Source organism: Amblyomma maculatum, chromosome 2, assembly GCF_055883805.1.
Source record: "Amblyomma maculatum isolate TAMU_Amacu chromosome 2, ASM5588380v1, whole genome shotgun sequence".
Classification (NCBI taxonomy): Eukaryota; Metazoa; Arthropoda; class Arachnida; order Ixodida; family Ixodidae; genus Amblyomma; species Amblyomma maculatum.
In genome coordinates, this window is record NC_139345.1 from 106,265,757 (window position 1) to 106,287,912 (window position 22,156).

Consider the following 22,156-nt stretch of genomic DNA (forward strand, 5'->3'; position numbering starts at 1 on the left):
GCCCTCAAGAAGGCCAGCACATCTGTTACACCAACACAAATGCTACATCACGGCTCAATACAAAAATTATGAAACAGGTTGCACAAAGAACAGCGACACGATCAAGGACTAGAACTCTTCTGCAGACACTGTTCTTGATGGCATTCATGCTGAGAATTATGCCTCTAACATAGAATGCAGACAAGCTTTTCACGGTGATGACAGTAATTAAACTTTTTTTATTTTATTAATGTGAAGGCATCTCCTTGTTTGTTTGTTCTTTGGGTACCCACTTAGTCTTCGTGATCATTGTCGCCACGAAAAGTTATCTGTTGTTGTTTTGCAAGAGGAGTGGCAAGGGCACTGCGGCACATTCGCGACATAATTTGCGGCCGCGTCACACATTCTAGTATAGACAGTGAAAATGATCCAGAGGTGACAAAAATGTGACTCTGCCTCAAGCACAATTTAATATGTTGGTTACCAAGAAGAAACACGGAATTTATTTTCTCCAAAGTGGATTTTTTTTTTTTCAAGTTTAAGGGTTTCTCAGATTCGGACCATGTTTTTAGGTCTGCCGAGTGCAACAAATAGGTTGGAAGTAAATCAAAATATCTAAGAGGAGAGAAAGAACAAGTTATACTGAACATTTCCAGTGTTCATTCCGTCTTCATTTGTGGTTCTAAGGTACAGCTTGCCATTCTGTACAGTAAAAATACAATCCAAAGTTTCACATTCATACATCTGCTACTAGAAACAGGTCTACATACAAGAAACTCGCATGAGGGTAAGAAAAAATAAAAATCTGTAATCTATGTATCCATAATATCCTAAAGAACTATGCATCATCTGTCTTGAGAGCTCCCAAAGTGTACGACATCCAGCTCACAGATTTCCATGTTCAAGGGTGAACTGGAGAAACAGCATGCATCATTAAGGCATGAACTGTCAAGCCACGCAAACCTACTTGCTCAAGTGTAATTTGCTTGCTGTGCCCATAGACTAACTATTAGTGCTTTCAGCTCCGTATTACAGCTGCCACATAGGCTCAAATAGTCATACTTCAAAGGAGGTATAAAGCCAAACTCTGTGCATGGAAATTTGCATGAGTCAAAATTAGTCCACAGCCTTTCAAAGCAATGTACCTCATAGCTGCTCAGTTACCTGTGGCCAGCAAAACTTTCTTCATTACACAATAAAAGCTCACCGATTTCATAAACCCCATTATTTGAAATTCTGGATAGTTCAAACTGCTGTTGCAAAGCTAGCCAACACTCGTGTATGTCCATGGCATCCGATACCAACTAAATGCTACAAGTGTCCGACCAATTGAATCAAATGAGCTGCCAAAATTAGGCCAGCTGTGACTGGTGTGGCAAGAGTTTTTCAAAATAGCTTTACTTAAATCTGGATTGCAAGCAGCAGTGTTTCCCGCACTCCTCTGATCTGCGGACAATTTCAGGCATGACAACAAACGAACGGCCCCATCCTCAACAACAGTCTGACCGCACAGTTCAGACTTCAGATTGTTGAGCTTCGCATATCCTATGGGGACGCCAGTTTTTGGCTACTCATCAGTTGCCCAACCAAACCTTGCAATGCATTGCTTTGGGCACTGATTGGCGCTGCTGAGTTTCCCTCGCCATCATCCATGCGCTTCTTTCAATGCACCAGAACTGCGCGCTGGTCACGTGCCATTTCTTCTTTGTGCAGCGATGTCTCTCCACACAAAAACGCCAGTGCTTGTGAGAGGTCCTCACTGCTACCATACCATATCGCACTATAAAGGATGCCACGGAGGTCGTCATGTTGGAACAGTACTAGTAAAACTGTCTTCATCTCAAAAGCAAGCAATCACTGCCACTGACCAAATACTGAAGTCAAAGGAAGAGAAGTGCTCACTGAATTCGACGCAAAATTCATCCGTCACGCACAGTGTCCGAATAACGAAAGCAAGCACGGTGCCAAAAAAAAAGGTGAGCCACAGCATGCATATGCAATCGCACATACTTGCCTCGTTTCACCATGGCTGTGTCTCCATTGGTGCGAAGGAAATGTAGTCCCTGGTCTCCATAATACGAGCCCCCCGTCTTGTCCACTTCGGTGCTGGTGAGCAGCAGCACTCCGGTGCCTGGTAACGACCATGTAAATAAAAATAATATTTACAACTCAGCCAGAATATAATACAAAACTTTACAAAAAAAAAATTCGCACATCAGCAGCCAGCATGATTCATGCGCAGTGTAAAGAGCCTTGGACAATGCTTACTACCCCTGTCCCACCTCAATGACCTGTGTAGCAACGAACAGAGTCCATTGTATTACATGACAGCTTGATCCTTACTTTTGCATTGAAAGATATTTACAGCGATCTAAATAACCTCACGGGTAATTTTAGACCAATTATTGATAACAGATTCCATGTTACATCAGCAACTATATACACCTTTTCAATAAGTGGTCGCTGGGCACCGCCATAATGCTTGCTGGGCTGCATTTTGCGCTTGTTGCTAGCACGGTGGAAGCTGAAGCCGAACCGGTTTTTCTGCAGTCCAGACAGGAGGCTTTTCGACATTTCCCTCTCACGATGAAAAAGTCTATACCATACTAAAAAGAACTTTTGTTATAAACGCACGTAGAACATCGCAAAAGACATTTGTAAATACGAAAGCAAAGCACCAATTCTCCACCCCGTAGCTCATAAAGTGTTTGACAGTAATTAATTAAAAATTTTGTGCGGGCTAATCGAAATTTTACAGCAGTGCAAAAAAAAAAAAAGAAAAAAAGGACAATGGACAATGAAGAAATCTGTGAACAACAGAACTACTGCCGACTACAAAATATTTTATTACAACAAGGCCACATATCTCTGCAAGGTGTGTCGTTAGGTTGCGAATCAATTCACTAAAAGTATGTCATAGCAACAACAGTGTAAGGGCATGAAATGTGAACCTAAAATGGTAAAACAATAAAAATTGAAAGAAAGCAACAACTGCAAAAAAGAACGATAACAAAAAATTACGCACGTAAACCAGCAATAGCAGTCGAAATGTTTTTTTTTTTTTTTTTTTTTAATGAAATAGAGTCATACCATAAAACCACCAAAACAATTTTCCTGCCTCCTTTGTTGCAAATGCCTGCCACTGCTTTGGCGACAGTGGGTTGACTCTAGCACTTCTGTTATGATACAATCACAGTAAATTTGTCCGCAGCTTAGCGATGTGCCCTTGGCTCTATGCATTTTGGGTATGCACATGTTTATTTAGTTTCCTCTGAACGTAAGAGCCTTATTTTAAACCTATTGATTTTCAGCCTATCAAATTTTAAATTTCTCAGGATGTGGTCACATGGCGCTTCTGTCTTCTAAAACTATGGGGACTGCTTTCTACAAGAAAATAAAGCTGTGAATGTCAATGCTAGGCCTGTCATTACATTTTCTAGTTCTGTCCCTAAGAATGATCAAAACCAGAATAGCTTAAATGGCTTGTAAAAAAAAAAAACAAAAGCTAAAATCTTAACCAGACAAATGTAAACATGAAATGTATTTCACTGCAGTACACTTTGGTACACCCCGTGCACTGTGTCGCGCACAACCCGTGTATATGGGCAAAACAAAATTCTGGCTACTTCCCAATACCAAGACGGTGATGCATGCAATTTCTTCTGCAGGTAAATAGTATAATGTAAAATTTACATATACACGCAAGGCAAAAGTCTAATCATGTTCACCAATGGGACAACGAGGACAAACTAAAGCTCGCCAGGAGCAACAGGTCATTGCTTTTGCATGAAAACGAGGGTGCTTTCGATGAATAAGCAACACTTGTACGTCTAAAAAAGAACAAAATTAGGAGACAGGTACTACAACTAAAAGCCACTTTTTGGATCTAGGCTGTGGTAATGTGAGGAGAGATATTCTGCTGCACAGAAGAGAGAAGAGAAGACTATGCACTTAAATATTAAGGTATCTGTGAAGTTAACACTGGTGCTATTTGTCTCACAAAAAATTAGTTGTGGTTTAGCTCTGGTTAACCCTAGTTGAATTGCGAAAGCAACGACGGCAGCTTCTTCTGCCTGCTAGATTATTCCCCTATCACGCCCTATCAGTGTAAGGTGCTACATTATTGGGTACACTTAAGCTCATCTTTTAAGGGTATGATGCTAGAGCGTAAGCTACCAGTCCACATATAAAGTCGCGCTTCAACCAAGCCGTGTAGACGTGCCTGCGTGTCGTACAGGCAATGAGAATGCAAATGGTTCTGGCAGGCTGAATCGAATATCACCCTGTCATATTAAAGGAGCGGCCCGAGTTGGCAGCTCCTGCCCGTGGGATAGGGGTAATGTGAATTCAAATGTCATGGCAGGCTTATTATTTTATGAGGAGACCGTAGCTATGCCTCTTCAAGCCTCTTCACGACACAGCTGTGGCCACCTGAGATCTCACTTTGGCTGTCGTAATGTTACTTTCGCAACAAAAAAACATGAAAAAGCAAAATTAAACTTCGAAGAAGCAACAACGTTAACCTCAAGCCCAACCACATCACCAACAACATCACAAGTTTTGATAATAGGGCTGGGAAAAAAATATTCCATCTTTATAATTCTTAGCAATGAACACATCTTCAGCTGCTGCAAAAATATCAGCAGAGTCACAGAAGGCCCGGCTGTCATATTTTACTTTGAACAAGAACAGCAATCTAATGGAGTTGTCCTCAGTGTCCATTTGAGGCCCCGTTTTTGCAGGCCATGATTTTTTCTAGAACGTCTCTCAAGACCCTACTGAGTCTACAAGATTTTCACTACTTTTCTTTTTTCTCTACTTTGTCATATTGAAAGCCACCCACAAGAAATATACCGCATGTTTAAGTAAACCCTTTCAGAAATTCCTCAAGTTAAGGACTTCAAAATAGGAAAAAAAAATACTAGCAAGAACAAACGCTCAGCCCCAGCAAACACAGTTTGCAATAAAGCCCTTCTAATTATAGAACTAATTAAAATTGTGTAATTAACTTTTTAATGAACACAGTCCGGATGTTAGTGCCAATGGAGGGTTTGAAGCCATGGACAAGACGATGCCATACAGTTTTTAGAACGATGAAAAACCACTTTTCTGAAGCCCTGCTAATGAGTGGAATTTCAGCGTCTTTTTTTCACCACCATCAGCGTTCGGCTGATGGTGGCGGTGGTGACAATGATGTGTCAACCAAGCCTTAGGGTTTGTGCAAATTTTTCTTTCTATTTCGAACTCCTTATACTTAAAATTTTTTTAAGTGTTCACTGAAACACCCGATATTTGGTTTCTTTTCCATCTGACGCGTGCTAATAATAGAAGAGGCATCACCACTGTGTCCATAATTTCAGTGCTGAATGAGGTGTTCACTGAAACACCCCATATTTGGCTTCTTTTCCATCTGACGCGTGCTAATAATAGGAAAGGCATCACCACTGTGTCCATAATTTCAGTGCTGAATGACAGCGATGCCAAGATTTTAAGTTTGACTGTGACTACAAACCCTTTTTGTTCCAATAAAAATCCACTCTGTCTGCCTTGTAGAAGCTTTTGTTGGCAATGCCTGCACTCGGACCCTCATAGTTCGGATGCCTGAATGCCCTTACAAACGATGGCTGTCCCTGCAAGAGTAAGGACAGAGGCAAAATCAGTACTGAACACTGAAAGCAAGAAGCAGCCATTTTGATACAGTATGTTACTGATACCCTAGCTGCAGAGATCAATATTAGAGCAAAACAATATGCACAAAAAACCTACCACCCTTTCATATTCATGGAGTGTACACCAAAGGGCTCTCGAAGAAGCGAACTCGTGAGCAAGCTGATGAAATTCACATTCCAAGCAACATGAAAACTTTATGAAACACTGACCTATTCCGCAGCTTCATGATGTGACTCAGTTTTCAAGGCTGCACTGCAGGAAGACATAGCATGACCCATTGGTAACACACAATGTGGTGAGCATGCTAATAATGCAACTACTGCTATCATTTTAGTTTGCCACGAATTGTCGGACAACTGCGTTTATATACCAGCCAAAGTGCGATTAGCCAGCTAAGCTATCTTCAGCCAAAAATTTGAACAGCCAAGCAACTGCCCTCTGATTTCTTAGTCATTTCCTCTCAGATTTACTACCTACTTATTTTTCCTGGTGGCAACAGTGCAGTCTAACGGTCAAACAGCGCCTTCTTAGCTCAAGCTGGCATGCTACATGAGGACAAACCAGGAAAGCCCCCATGAGAGTCAAATGACATTAAAGAACAGACACACTGAAAAATGCAACCTTTTCACATGTTTGGCAGAAAACAAAACATTTTTGATCTATACAGCCCAATATGCAAATTTCAGCCCAAGATTGATGCATGGAGGGATCCCAGAAGCTTTGTTTTGCTACCTGACAACATTCCAGCAAGGAAGGAGTCCCATATGCCAAAATCACACAATTAAACAAAAGGGAGAACAAATGAACAGGTAAAGGCGTTAACAACTCCATAATAGCTGCTGCCCCTAGAAATGTCTCCCTGCATGGTGCACACATTGTTTCTGCTCTTTAAGAATATGCACATGTGCAAAATTAGCCTTGGTACAAGGACCAAAGCTCGGCATGGTGTCTAAACCAACACAGCACAAGGTCGTACCTTGGAGCCAGGTACGTGGCATGCAATGTGATAAGGCTTTTCACCAGGAGCCAGACTGAATTCTGCAAGCTTCTGAAGGTGAATCTTCTGGGTGAAGGTCTCTAAGGTGAGAAAGAAAAAGGAGAGCTACGCCGTAAGATATTTGGCCAATACATCAGAGGACCACCTTACACTCCAGTCATCAATTCCATGCACAGCACTGTTCGCACTGCCATGTCATGTGGCCTCGTGACTTCAGGTAACCCGACGACCCATCAGTGCACGGCCATGTCACCCGCCAGCTACCACCTGCCCGCTACCACCTGCCAGAGGCATGCCAGTAATATTTTTTCTCGCAGTGCTGACTATGCAAATGCCGCATTTTCCAGAGAACGGAACCTTTAATGCTATTATCAACATTGTGATGAGCAAAAAATTGAATCAGTCATTCTTTGCGTGGCTGTGCTACAAGTCAGACAGTGTGTAACCCCGTGAACCATTCCACTAATGGCCTATAGAAACAAGTAAACCTGGTCTAATATTAATCTATTCCTTTTTTTTTTTCCTCCCTTTGTTGTTCTTCCTCGTGCAGGGTAGAAAACTAACCTCGTTAACCTCCCTGCCTTTCTATTCTTTTGTTTCCCTCTGAAAACTAGCCATGCAAGCATAATGCAGCTGCTGGCAATTCAACTGGGATAATACCTTATCACCAGCTGGACCTCGGCAACCAAATAACTCACAAAGGATAAATCCCATGAGCTGTGTAAATTCTATATTTCAGAGCACTCACTGCACACTACAGGAAGCGTACTTAAGTCATATGATATGGTCATGGCAGTTCTAATACATTATAACAGTGAGAACAGGACTGAACGGTTTGTAAAAGCTGCACATAGAACCAGGATTTTCCTTTACTTTGCGGATAACCGCCTTCGGACTAATCCTTAACTCATGCAAATGTCTGAGACCACCCTTCAGCTAAAATGTGGCTTGGCCTCACAGTGAAGCTTCAACTTACCAAAACTGTTGTTTTCAAAAATATGGACCTCGTTGTTCACACTCCGTGCACATATGCTCTCATCATCAGACCATTGTGGTTGCCTAAAGGTAGCAAAAAGCAATCAGGCATCAGTCAATAATTAGGTATCAAAGAACTTAAGATATGAAGGAGCACACATTAAGAAGGTTTATTTTTATTTAATTGCCACAACAACACTAAAAAACCAATTCAACTAACACACATTTGTTGATCCTGATTTATCACTGCACACTTACCAGCTTGGAGCTTCAAAAAACAAAAACGTAAGCCTGACAGCTTCCACTTCCATGCAGAATTAACAAGCTTTGTTGATCCAGTAGTAGAACTGACAATTCACTTTCTGTAGCAGCTTGTGTAGCAGAAAACATTGCAATTTGTAACAGCAATTTCAGGTTTTGTAGCAGGAAAAATGGTTTTACAGCAGAAAAACAAACAAACAAGAAACCTGCTTTTTGTCCGTAATTATTTCCTGCTGTAGCATGAAAATAAAGGAGAGTTCTAGCAAAATTTTGACTTTTGCAGCAAGAAAGCACCGATTCTCATTGTGATCACAGTAAAACAAAAAAGCCAAACCCTATCTCTAAATGCACAAAAATATCTGCTAAACCTGAAAAATAAACAACAACACAAGAAAAAATGCGCAGAAAATGCGAGTGATAATCATGAAATTAAAGCCTCCAGTTCTTAATTGTTTTTCTTTATTGATTCTGAAAAGACACGAAGAGGGGCCTCTTTGCGTCAACATAACAGGCAGCTCAAGAAGTCAACGCCAAGTAAAACTCAGGCTACAATGCGAACTGGCACCAACTCGTACCCTCATCTCCAGCGACTAGACTCCTTTTTGAAAAAAAAAAAAAAAAAAAAAAGATATCCTTTGGCGTGCAATGGGAGCGCTTCTCCCCCCACATGGCACCGACTTCCCTGGTGGCCTTGTGCACTAGGAGGTCTTGTTTTGAAGGTTGCACCTTCGTGTCGCCCTCAACCCCTCGTGGTAACCTGGTTGTGGCCAGCACAGTGCCATGCTCCATTCGATGACACCTGCCCCCGTCTCCAAGGCGCCACACATCTTCTCTGAACACCTGCTCTAATGCAAGCATCCCCCAGGAGGTTGACCACCGGATGTGGATGCCTGGATATTTTATCCTCACCACCGGCCCTTGCTAAATTTTTTACTAAATTTTCTTAAAGAATCTGGCCTGCACTTGTATTTGTAGATATCATTTTATGCTGCAACGCATATTATTGCAATAATAATAATGATAATAATAATCATAATAACAGAAAACTCTTACATATAACCTTCATTATGCCTGGTTAGCAAAGCTGGCAGGATAGTTCTGCCGAAGTCCTTTCTCAGCAAGAAGTAGTATGCTTAGTGCTTAGTTACTGGTTCGGCCATACTCAACCCTCATACATTTAGCCGAATTTCAGCTATAATCAGAGGAGTAATTTCAACAGCAATAATTTCTTCTTAACACATCACCAATGCTTGACTGATCTGAGCCTTCAGCCCTGACAGTTAAAATACGACAATATCCGAACTTCTTTTCTCGCTCACAAGAGTGACAGTCATATCCAATGGCGCTTGAAGCGTGCTTTCATAAGATCGCTCGACCACTTCAGTTCAGGAAATCATCCGAAAATTTCTCAAATGATGCTCCCTGCATCATTGCATGCCCTTGCATGCAATGTGAATTTCATTGTTCATTCTGATGCAATTTCACTGCTGCTGTAACGCTAACGTTCAAAACCGAACGACCGGAAACAAATCTATACTGCAAGAGGAATAAACCCATTCAGCCTAATGTACCGTTCTAATAAATGAGAACTGTGCAGTGTGAAAGTGGCCGCAGGAAGCTCTCTACGCCTGCCCAGCTACAAGCCACTTCTGTGAGCACCACACACCATCAAGATCAAAAAGGGCAGTAACGCTGACGCCTGTTCCCATTCTTCACTAGATTGTTCCCTATACTCACAGACTACTATAAGCCACATCATGGCAAGATGCAATGGCAAATCGCATAGTGTTGTACTTCCGCTGTGCGATTCACGAGAGATAAGCGACCGCGGCAGCTCCAAAAAGGCCATCAACAAATTTTATGCAAAGCCTAGCTCTATCATAAGTGCGCCTTTACTAAGTGCTGAAAATCGACCACACAAAGGAAACGCAGGTTCAATTTATGTGACAGCAATGAGATCGCGCATATCGACCTAGTGAGTGCAGTTAAATTTTTTTGACCACAAATTCTGGGGAGAAGGAACATCTATCATTTTCGGATATATGTTTGATCTTACCTTAAAAAGCAACGTGCGGTACAACCCCTATCACGCATCAGATGCTATTTACAAACTACTCGAAATTTGGATTATTTCCATACCTACTAATTTAAGTGACAGTCGTTGGAGAAGTGCACGCAGCGAACATGTGAAAGTGTCCGCTCCAATTTCGGTCTCGCTCATGCCAAGGATTTTCAATGTACCTTTGGCACAGGTGTGGTGCAAAAGTTTTTTAAAAGAAATGAGACCCGCGCACCTAAGCTAAAGTGAAAAACTGCAACAGAGGTTAACAAGAGAACCCCTGCTTACCACGAACTCTGTTTCTTCTGTACAAATGATCGAAGGCACTTTTTAGACTTGATATCATACATAAACATGTTAGGCTGTTCTTGGGAATCTTTCGAGCCTGAAATGAAAGGCCAACGTTTACCATTAGTACTGACTATGTCAGATACCTTGTGCAAACAGTATGATTAATCCTTCGCACCCAATCCTACCATGTCTACAATGATAATCACGTGTATGTAAATGATGCTTTCATTGAAACAGTGCAATACGCCTAGAGTATAAGCGCCACTGAAAGACAACATCCATTTTGGAAGACTGCAGATATTTTATGCAGGTGTCTTTTACTCTCATATGTACTGTAGAAGTGGAACCCGCTTTGCTACTATTCAACACTAGCAAAACAGATATTATTAGAATATCTGCAAAGCTGGAACTAATTATTGGTGCTAAGACACCGAGCCAGTTCTTACCATGTTTTTGGACAGTCATTACAGTGCAGTTGACTTCTAGTATTCCAACACTGATTATAGTTCATGCATTTTTTTAAACAACTCATAATTATGTTTCATAAAACACAACTTGTTATTGGTATAACAGAAAGTTTAAGTGTGCAAAGTGCATGATCTTGCAAACTCCTTCAATGATATCAAAAATACTATAGAACACTTTTGAGAGGAATGCTGAGATGAGTGAGCATACTATTCTTTATGCATCACATTACCGAAAACAATGTTCAGCAAGTGCAATATTCCCCCCCCCCGGGGTGTGGCAAAGAAAAATCTAGTCAATACAGTGAACAACAAAATTTTAGGTGAGAAAGCCGTGGTAGAAGTTGCATCATTTCCTTCTTCAGCAGCTCTCAAAATGTTGGTAGGCATTGCAAGCATGTTTTGATGTGGCAAAGTCAAAGAAAGCAAAGCAGGTTCACTTGTATTTCAGCAGGCGGTAGGGCCCCGCTGCTGCATTTTCCTCAACAACAGTTTTTGAACGAGATGCAGACTACCCCATAGAAGCATACAAGCAGCAAAACTTCAGTATTTCAAGGTCACAGGAATAGCAAAAGCTTTCCAAATTACGCAAACTTTCAAACAAAATAAGCATAACACAGAAATGGAACCAAGGCAATACATTTCATTCCAGGAATGCACTACCTTTGGATGAACTTCACAATTAGTTAAAAACCTTAAAGCAATCGAAGTAACTGCATTGCCACAGTCCGATTTCCTTGCTGTGCTTAGTTAAAACAAAAGCCCGCTTAATTTGAATTGTTTTTGTGATTCGAATGACTTAGAAGTAACAAGGTTTTCCTAAATACATTTGTACTATATGAGTGTTTGCCACTCTTTCAAAATGTTTTGTTGGAGATAACACGGCGCCGTTCCTCTCCATGGCGTGTCATGGCTTAGGGCCCAAGCAATGGCATACCATGGAAAGAAATGGTGTAAGCCGGTGTGGCGCCTAGTAAAGCAATTGTGGGCACAAATCCAGTATAGCCATGCTGCGAGACACATGGGACTGCTACTGATGCTGCTAGAGGTAGGAGATGCTTCTGCAAAAAACTGCCTTGACGACGCCCCGAGATCGTGCGACCAGTATCCCAGCTATGTTGCAGTGATGCACATACTATCAGCTGGTTGTTATGCAGGGTGTACTGAGGCTGAGACGCATTGCCTATCAAGCACTGGCATTGCTCTGTGTTATGATCTCATATTTCCGAAGGGCCATCGCTTCTACAGGTTTGCAGAACGATGGAGATCGGGCATTACCGCAGAGCATCCCAGATCCTTTAATAAACTGAGGTGGAGAAGACCAGCGCTTCGAATTATCAAGCAAAAGTCACATCAGAAATTCTTTGGCTTATCCTAGATTTCGAATTATCAAAGTCTCACTGTAAACAGGGCCTTTCCCTTTCAGATAAAACTTGATTTAACCTTAGTTAAATCTGAGTTCTATTTGAGAATGCCCCTTCAAAGTCTAGTTGGCATGTGCAGGGGTGCAACGGCTCAAATACCATTTGTAACAATTTTTGGAGCAACAAAAACTTAGTTTTGAAGCAGTGAAATCCTTATTTGAAATAGCTCACAGGAAAGAAACAACTGCCCTTTGGAGCATGAATTCAAATTTTGGAGTCATTAAACAGGGATAAAACCTTGCTTTTGGCACAAAAAAAAAATGAAAAGATGTGCATGTCGGACCGTATGAATGTGATCCAAAGGAAATCTAGCAAGGGCTACCTATTACTGGCGCTGCGTGCACCTATTTTTGTAAAGAAGTGGTTTGTACTGCAAGGCATGCTATCACACTAAAAAAAAAAGAGGAAAAAAAAAACGAAGGTGAGCCATAAAACCGAGGAGGTTAATTTTTCAAACTTCGGGGACAGAAAAAAAAAATGGAAAAAGCTGGAGAATATGCATCTTTTTTTTTTTTTTTTTGCAACTAGCTAGGTTTGACAAACTTAATCACGGGATCTTATCTTGCTCGCAAGACTCATAAAACAATGTTTTACTGTCTGCGAAATCCCCAGTTTGTGTTGTGCAAGGTAGCTCTTGAAGAACTCAATTCGAAGCCGTGACTGCATAAGCCTGCGCCCAAAAGTGAGCCCAGTACAAAAACAAAATGTTGATTCAAAAGCAGACACAGAAAAAAAGACAAAACGAAAAGAAAACAGCAACTAAAAGGCAGAAGGGCAATGCCTAAAGCAGATAGCAAAGAGAACTGACGACCAAGCGCGTCTTCAGCCCGTGATTTACGCTTTCTATGGGTTTGCGATACTCGGTGGTTTTAGGCACAATATTTTGATTAAGGGGAGGTAGGCGATGACTCGGGATATTAGGTTATATACTTCATGCACACAACATACTTGATAGTATTTCGATGTTCCAGCACCCATATATGGCAAATTTGGCAGTAAGAGAGAAAACTATGAGGAGGCATCAGAACGGCGTGACGCCATCTCAAAATAAAACTAAAATGCCAGAGACGTGCGCTGCAATGTCTGAAATGTCATGACTGGCCATTATCATGATAGCAGAAAGTTGTCCCCGAGTGTGGCAAACTTTTCGGGGCACTTTGACACAGCGTGGTACACATTTAAAAAATTTCCGTTTATAGCACAGCTGTTGCCCCCCTGCGTGTGCATAAAAGCTAAGCACTGGACAAAAACCAGCAGGTATTCAAACTAGAATGGTTTTTTGTTAACTGAAGTCAACGCATCAAGTGCCAGATATGTTAGTGATTAAAAGGATTTGCAGCGCTAAATGATGACACACAGAGAAGAAGCACAGGACGGCGTTACTTTCAACAATGCTTTATTACGTGAAAACGCACAGAATATATGGTGCAGGTGACAGGTAGTTATCATGACTCCTGCTATTATCTTCCAAATCTATCAAGAAAGGTGGATTCATTCTTGTGCAGCATCAGTGTGACCGAACTCACGCACCCGGACCCAGTTCTTTTAATGTGATATGATTGAATGAGCTGTCAGGTGATCACATCACTGCATCTTTTCAAGATGGTTGTGTCATACAAAAGTGATCGACAAGTGCCATCACTGCATTTTCTACACTGTAAGGAAAAGTTGGAGCCGGTGCCAGACCTTAACGAGTTGTTGTGCTCCCGAAGCCTTTCATTAATACATCGACCTGTTTGGCCAATGTATACCTTCCCGCAAATGAGAGGGATGCTATAGACTACTCCCTCTGTACATGCAACATGAGGCTTTTTTGTGCTTCTTTTTGCACCCCGGGAATGCTTTCTTTTCCTTAGACATTTTCTGACACAAGCTGCCAAGCTTGCACAAAATACAAGGTTCTGGTGGTATTTTCCGCTCCATGCAAGCTTGGCAGCTTGTGTCAGAAAACGTCTGAGGAAAAGAAAGCATTCCCGGGGTGCAAAAATAAGCATAAAAAGCCTTATGTTGCATGTACAGAGGGAGTAGTGCATAGCATCCCTCTCACTTGCGGGAAGGTATACATTGGCCAAACAGGCCAATGTATTAATGAAAGGCTTCGGGAACACAAGAACTCGTTAAGGTCTGGCACCGGCTCCAATCTTCATTTTGTACTGTAGAAAATACAGGGATGGCACTAGTCGAGAACTTTTGTATGACACAACCGTCTTGAAAAGATGCAGTGACGTGATCACCCAACAACTCATTGAATCGTAACATTGAAAGAACTGGGTCTGGCTGCGCGAGATCGGTCACACTGATGCTGCACAAGAATGAATACGCCTTTCTTGATAGATTTTGAAAATTGTAGCACGTGTTATGATAACTACTTATCACCTGCACCATATATTCTGTGCGTTTTCATGTAATAAAGCATTGTTGAAAGTGTAGTGCCGTCCTGTGCTTCTTCTCTGTGGGTCGTCCTTTAGCGCTGTAAATCCTTTTAATAACTATGAACCAACCAACCCAGCTTGAAGCTTTTCTACAATATGCTAATGAATTCTTTTCAAGTGCTGCAATGCTTAATTTCTTTTGCAGTGCTTGCAAGCAAGCAGACATAACACATATGTGGAAGTGCTATGAAATAATTGCAATGTAGAAAAAAATATATCGTGAACTGGTGAACAATACTTTTTTAGAAGCTATATTTATATACTTTTTATAAAAGTAATGATCATTAAGAAATATGGCATTATATTTTCCACACAAAGAGATGCACCAAAAGTAGATTGTTTTCTGGAAAATTAGCCTGTAAAAGACTGAAATATAGAACATTCTTTTAATGACCCATTTTTTTTTTAATAATTTAAGCAAATTAAATGCTACTATCTTTTAATGTGATAGTGTTAAGGGCCCACTCTCCAGAAAATCCGCCATTGGTTGTTTACCTAGAAACTGGTAATTGTAATCCTAAAGATGAAAGGTCCTATACAAGGTGCCCCAGCTAAACATAACCAAGCTTTTAAATAAGAAAGAGTGCCCTCGCCAACAGAAATCAATTGAGGAATGTTCAGAGTCCTGTGGCCATGCCTGAAATATTTTCCCATTCTTCAAAATTGATAGTAAATACTAAATTAGCTACCTTTTAATTAGTGTTTTCAGGAATAGAATGTCAATGTAGAAGTTGTAGGACACCTTGAGAGCAGTTTGCAGAAATGTTTGCATCTATGTAAAAAAGTTGTTTTTTTTTTCTTTTTTTTTTTTTACCTTTCTTAAAAGACTAGAGACAAGATGTTTAAAGTAATTTATAGTTATATTTCTCCACACCATTTCGGTTTCAGCAAATGAACAATGGTTGTGACCTCACAAGGCAGCATGAGATCATGTGAGGCACACAGAAATTACAATACCTCTTTGTCCAGATGCTGTCACTGCAGCTTCCGGAGTAGTTTAGCATAACAGCTGGCATAACTTAATATAACAAAGCCCAATTATATTTCACTTTTTGTACACCTTACATGATCTTATACTACTCACTTGTGAAATCGCAACCTTCACTCGGCAATCTAAAACCAAAACTGAAATTAATGACTTAAAGAATTCAATTAAACATTAAAGACTGAATGAACAACTAAAATTTGGAGTGTCTAGTCCTTTAGGGCTGGTAAATATAGCTGCGTAAATGGTACCTGAGTAAAAACAGTACAGCCAGCTGTTTCTTAATAGAATCGACAATTTCTGAACTGACACCTTATTCCTCCAGTCAACGGTTAAAAATGTTAGCTAATTAGATTTTACCCACTAGGCAGTTAGAGCACATGACTCTCAATAGCCTCAGTTGATTTCCCTAGACTAGGACACTTTCAATTATTTTGAAAAGTCTTGTTTACCTTTCTCCGGGACCACCGGCCCATAAATAAGGCATAAAGAAAGTAGTTATTTTCTTTCGAACTCAGTTTTTGATATTGCCCATTGAGTGTAAGAAAAGGTCTCACCAAAAAACCAGGTGATCCCTTCTTCAAAATGCAAATACCTTTTTGTTCTGCTGAGAAACAATAAGCTAGACATCCACACCAGTTAAGACCAAACAGTTAACGTTCAGCTCAAAATTTGGGGACGCAATCTTGCGGTTCACAAACGAGACCTTCAAGTGTGCGGGGAAATAAAATTATGCAGTGCAGAGCAGAAAGCACTTAAGTACAGCTACACAGGAGTTGATTCTCACAGGTCACTGAACTAAGTGCCACGTACCTGTGTACTGCTCCCATGTGCACAAGATATTCCCTTTTGGTGAGAATTCCAAATACAATGTTTTTGGCTTGGGAATTTCAAGTACTCTTTCAAATGAAGGTACAGAGACAACTTGGACCCTGCAAAAGGAATGGAGTCATTACTGCCCATAAAATGCTGTGAGGGAAAAACAGTAAACATTGAAAATGGAATGTGAAAAACATACTTCTCTTCATTGCTCCATGCAAAAAGCTTTCCATCCTTGCTGAAGGCAATAACTCTGCAGTATTTTGTGGGGTCCCTGGAATTTGTTATCGATTAGTTGGCCAAATGTAAACAAGACACACTGTCTGCAGAAAACATTACTCCAGAGTATTCATTTTCAAACTTCAAAAGCAACAAACATGTGCAAAAACCATGGAGCAATGCTAGCTGCTTAGAACATGCCAACACTTTAAAACCCCAATTTATACAAGTGGAAATACATTTTTAGAGACTCGTATGACTAAATCTTTACAGACTCCTAAGCTTCGATTTTTGCACTTTTTTTATTGTTGTTGCATTCACACGATTCTTCAACTCTCTAAAGTGCTCCATGACGATGACAGTGACAAGATGTTCCTCATGCCTTCTTACAGAGAAGCGTCGAGATATAATTCATTATGGCTCTAAAAAAATCATGAAACCTCTTTCAGCTACTCCTAAGATTACTGCATCTGAAAGCGATAAAAATAGTCAACACTACAAATGCGCCACAGAGACGCAGCCAAAGAGGAAAGTACGCGCTTTTTATATATCTCCCATGTGCCAGCACATGGGTGATGCTCACCTTTGGAATCCGCTCAACTCAGAGTAATCTTGCTGCCCTTTATAAAATGCCACTCCCCTCAATCCTCGAACTGCAAAAGTATCAGTTCGAAACTTTCAGACACAATCCAAAGGTTCACCAAACGAGACATTCAAATGCACTCTTTGACACAAGCACAGTTTTGCAGCTATGTTTCTTGCCCACTGACTACACTGTTCTAAAGAGCACCCAAAGCAAAAGAAAACAAAACAAAACAAAAAATAAATGAATGATGATTACAGAACAAGAAATGGGAAAATCATTGCTCACCAACATACAAAGATTACACAGAGAAAAATGCAGTCCATACAGGATGCATGTGCAGGACTTTTCTGGCCCTTCCTTCCTTCCCCCCCCCCCCCCCCCCACCTACCATGGTCATGATTGACTGCATGTACAGTCGCGAGCAAAATTGGTATACAACACTCAGCCAGTGGCGGAGCTCGACAAAACTGCCTCCCAACTTAATCTAGCAACAGTTATCTAAAATCGAGACAATAGTGGCGGTGCCCCATTTTATTCACATGCATGTGTCGATGTTGCTGTCCCTTGCGCTGTCGCTAGATGGCATTTTGATGCAGTTTTCCCAAGCTCTACCACTGGCTGAGTGTTGTATACCACTTTTGCTCACGACTGTACATAAATAACTACAAAAACAAATATGCATTTCACGGGTAAAGTCAGCTTGCTTGCTCAGAGAAAGAGCCAGGTGCAAGGCATGGGCAAAGTGCACAAAGTGGTCAAATAACACAACCCCATGGCTATCAAGCCATGCGGGATACCCACAAGGGGTGTCCTCGCTCCTCCTTTTGGTCTCACTCGGCTACACAGACGATTTTCGAAGACTATGACGACCACAAACTTTACCAGAGAGCCTCTCCATTAACCTTTCTAAAAGAGGGATGCAGCTTGCCCTGCTACACTAAGCATGCTGGGAATACTCTAAGCATGCTGGGAAAAATGAAACAGAGATAATTTCTTAACAATCAAACCTACACTGCTACTCTATTGAAACACTAGTCTCATTGAAAACAGCAACAACATAAAACTAGAAGTGCCAATTACAGCCAAAATATAATTTAAATCAAATAAAAGGCCATTATCCTCCAGCACAAAAGTGCTTTTCATAATGCGTGGTGATTTCACCTGGTGGTAACTTATGTCTGAGCAAACAGAACTGGTTGAGTGCAGCCATCGAATTGGGTAGCCATCACTGTGCTTGAATCTTTGCACAGTCATATTTGCAATCCCAAATATGTTGATGAAAGTGTAGAAACAGATTGAGCTCTAGAAATTCAGCATGCCGAATCATAGTCAATTTAACGACTTATAGGCTTCCTAAACGCACCCATTGCACTGTGACCATTCAGGTGTGCAACGAAAGAGTTCCGAGCAATGCCCACTCAGTTCCCTAAATGAATCAGGAGAGAGACATATAACTGACTACTGGTGCTCTTTATCACACGGTGTCCAGTGTTCAGAATGAAACCTAATGCCAAGCAAACAGCAAACACTTCCACCTCATTATATACAATGGCAGATTACATTACAAAACCATCATGGTTTCTACGTGAATTTATGGGCAGCAGAACTGTTTTCTAGTAATTTTTGCATTACGATGCTGCCGTCAGTAAAGAAAGTTCCAGCAAGGAATTTTAATTGGTACACAGTTATTCAGCCGATTTGCTAATAACATATGTCAGTATCACAGCTCCGATACATTTTGGCTTGCGTAAAAGGCAAACTTTAAGGAAATATTTGCAGGCGTCATCCACAGCACTCCTTGCATAAACTGTTCCTTTGTGGCTGGTACACTTCAGTCAGCTGCTATCATGGAATAGTTAACAGAGTTCAGTGTGTTTATGAGCATCCCTCAAAGTATAGCGACTATGAAATAACAGAGCAATTACTCATCAGCATCAACCCAAGTGCAGCCATTATTGTTAATAAAAGTTCGCAGTGTTATGTACGTGTCCCAAGCCCCCTTAGTGTACGATGGGGTGACGGAGTGTGTATGTCAATGACCATGCTGTAGTGTGCACATGTGAGTAGATTTGGTGTCTCAGGCCATTTGCCTCTAGGCTACAGGATATCTTCATGTAAACAGCTCCCCTGTAGTAACATATACAGTCCATGGCACTGACAGGGAAAGGGCAAGTACACATAACTGTGAGATAAAGCATGGAAATGTTGCTTCTGAGCTACTGCCAGAAACATTTGTCACGCAGCATGTAGCTATGATGTAACCCCGTAGCACCCGGTGCGACTGGGGATCACGTTTACAGATGCCTCATCATTACCAACAAAAGCTGATGCCTTGGTGTGTGAGAGATGCTGAAGGGACGTTAACAACCGAACTCATTCCTTTCCTCGGTCAGGGCAAATTTATGAAAGAAGGGGGGTTGTCTTCTCCCTCCCCGCTTTACCCAGGCAAGAAGTTCTACATGGAACAATCACGCTTAAATGCTATTCTGCCAACAAAAAGAAAAAAATCCAAGAAATACATGGATCAGATAGGACTGTGTACCCACCACACACACCGATCCTGTCCAGAAGCGATCAATGAAACCCCCCTTGCTATCTGTCCATGCTTCAACGTTCATGCAAGGCTTTACTGACCACCCTAGACCATCTAGACATGCCATTCTCCTCAGATGAGAAGATACTTAGTGTGCACCCTCACCACAGCAAGCAACTGTGGTATTTTGAAGCAAGAGGTTGCATTAAGCACTTACGATTTCATGTGTACCTTTACGCATGGACACTTATCTCAGCTCTGCTTTCTCCCCCATTTGTTCCCTCCCCTCGCACCATTTTTCTTGGTGCTGTGTGACCAACCTAATAGCACTCTGGTTAACCTCTTAAATTATTTTTTTTGGTGCTGTGTGACCAACCTAATAGCACTCCGGTTAACCTCTTAAATTATTTTTCTCGTCTTTTTTTACTGTGATAGGCTACTTTGATGTATCTGCATCATACTTTGGGAAAGCATCTGCTGAACTCTTAGAGGGCATCCTGCATACAGTATTTCTATTCTATAAATGGCAAAATTTATGCAGTGCAGTAAGGAATGCTTGCCCATCGTTTTCACTAAGGTGGCATAAGCCCTGTATACATGAACTCGACAGCACCGAGTCAAGTCAGCAATGGGTAACCGAGGTCAATCGTACTCAACCCTGTTGGTGTCTACATGAACCCACTTCTAGCGAGTAAGTATCAGTGGCACACAGCACCGAGATTTGCACTTATTATGCAAACTTCCTGTCCGTGCTTGATTCCATTGCCTTTTACTATCCAGAGCTTTGATTATTATTTTTTATCATGAGGGCTAGAAAGAATTCAATCCCGCTGATGCTCCTAAGCCATGCCGGAAGTTTTTTTGATCCCAGAGTTCCCCATAACTGGGCTCCCTGACTCGACAGCATCTGCATGCTTTTAGCAAGTGGGTCAAGCGTGAAAATCTACTACCCCCTGACAGCGAGTTAACTCTACTCGCTCTGCCACTGGCTTCATTCGACTTAACTGCAAATATGTGAACATGGCAGCTGGTGTTTTTGCTCGACAGGCACACTCAACCCGACTCTGTCGAGTTCATCTATAGTTCATAGCTATAGTTTTCACAACTGCTGAATAATGGCGCCATGGTCTTGAAACTCAAAAAGTCCGTTCACTGACTAGTTCATTTACACGTAGCACTAGAGTTGTTTTACAGTTAATATATTCAACGGCCATTGTTTATATTTGCTTACAACAGGTGTGAGAATACCGCAATGACGGAACATTCTCTATGCAGCGACAGTAGCAGAATACATGTGTGCTATAGATGCATCGGGGTATTAAAAAGCCGCCAAGTTACGGGAACGTTGCGTGCGCTCTCGCTAAAACAGCTGCGCCTGTACCAAGAGGTAAGCGCGTTTCCTCTAATGCATCCCATAATCTTAAGAAGCCAATGCAAACGAACAAGCATCAGTTGTCGAGGCACGCTCTCGGAAAACAGTTTGTTGTCTTCCAGATACGCAAACCGCCCATAAGCAATAAGCGCAAGGCTTGGAGACAGCACTAGGCTTCCATGTGGTGTCAGCTTTCGTGCTTCGATTTAAACGAGCAGATAACAAATTCACGTGTTTTTTGTCTTTGTGAAATTTCGAAATGCTGTGTAACAGAACAGCGGAAAGACATCTGTCTTAACGTATTGGGATGGCAAAGGCAGTCCTTCCAGAGTCGTGCCACAGGGTTTATATATAGAGCTCACTGCACCCTGAGCATGGTTCGGCCCGACAGTGCGTCGTTGTCTCAGAAATATGGATACCGCAGTGGTGCTTATGGGTGTTCAAAGAAACGGCATATGCTGGCTCAAGCATTCGCAATGGGCTTCAATTAAGAAAGCGTGTTAGTGAGCATGCGGCATGTCTTGCTCGCGGTCTAAAACGTGACCTGTCATACGCCGGTGCTTTTCTTAACAATATCAGAATGAAAGCGTCTGTGAGAATAAGGTAGATAAGAGTAAAACATGCCACAATTAAAGAAGTAACTGAAAGTAACAGAAGCTATTGTGGTGATTACACACAAACTGCAGCTCACCAGCTATCAGTGGCCTGGAAGCTGCCATCTTGCAGCCTGAACAAAAAACAAAACTGCAATCACTGCGATCGAAAAGGAGGTTTGCTAACTTGACTAAGTTACACATTCCATTCAAATATATGTATTTTGTAATATAATCTTGAATTTAATAATAAGAAACTGTTAAAATTATTTCAAGATTTTTAACAACTCAAAAAATGTGTCTCAGAAAACCCACAAAACCCGGACTGTTGGTTTTGGGTGTCGTGCTGTGCTCCGTGCGTTATTGAAATTGCTTTGTTATGTAGATAGCGTAATTCATGATGAGCGGATCGGTAAGCAGATCCAGCGGTTGTTTTTTAGCTAATGCGCACTAACCTTTCTGCTTAAGTTTGGAATGTTTAGTTTTGTACTACATGT

At 41.4% G+C, this 22,156-nt stretch overlaps 2 protein-coding genes across 2 annotated transcripts in view; one reads left to right on the top strand and one right to left on the bottom strand.

Moving 5' to 3' along the window:
* eIF2A (eukaryotic translation initiation factor 2A) overlaps positions 1-21,827 on the bottom strand; it is a 33,152-nt gene extending 11,325 nt beyond the window's left edge. Inside the window, exons 1-9 of the mRNA XM_084594975.1 lie at positions 21,758-21,827; positions 17,159-17,228; positions 16,556-16,630; positions 16,351-16,469; positions 10,230-10,326; positions 7,623-7,705; positions 6,626-6,726; positions 5,492-5,609; positions 1,994-2,110 (exon numbers count right to left, since the gene is read on the bottom strand). Coding sequence (XP_084451101.1) covers positions 1,994-2,110; positions 5,492-5,609; positions 6,626-6,726; positions 7,623-7,705; positions 10,230-10,326; positions 16,351-16,469; positions 16,556-16,630; positions 17,159-17,228; positions 21,758-21,785 — 808 coding nt within the window. The 5' untranslated portion in view covers positions 21,786-21,827. The remainder of the gene's footprint in view (positions 1-1,993; positions 2,111-5,491; positions 5,610-6,625; positions 6,727-7,622; positions 7,706-10,229; positions 10,327-16,350; positions 16,470-16,555; positions 16,631-17,158; positions 17,229-21,757) is intronic.
* Positions 21,828-21,964: 137 nt separating this feature from the next.
* Positions 21,965-22,156, top strand: part of LOC146199488 (U2 snRNP-associated SURP motif-containing protein) — a 78,871-nt gene continuing 78,679 nt past the window's right edge. The window contains exon 1 of the mRNA XM_084594978.1: positions 21,965-22,071. Within this exon, the coding sequence (XP_084451104.1) occupies positions 22,057-22,071 (15 nt within the window). The 5' untranslated portion in view covers positions 21,965-22,056. The remainder of the gene's footprint in view (positions 22,072-22,156) is intronic.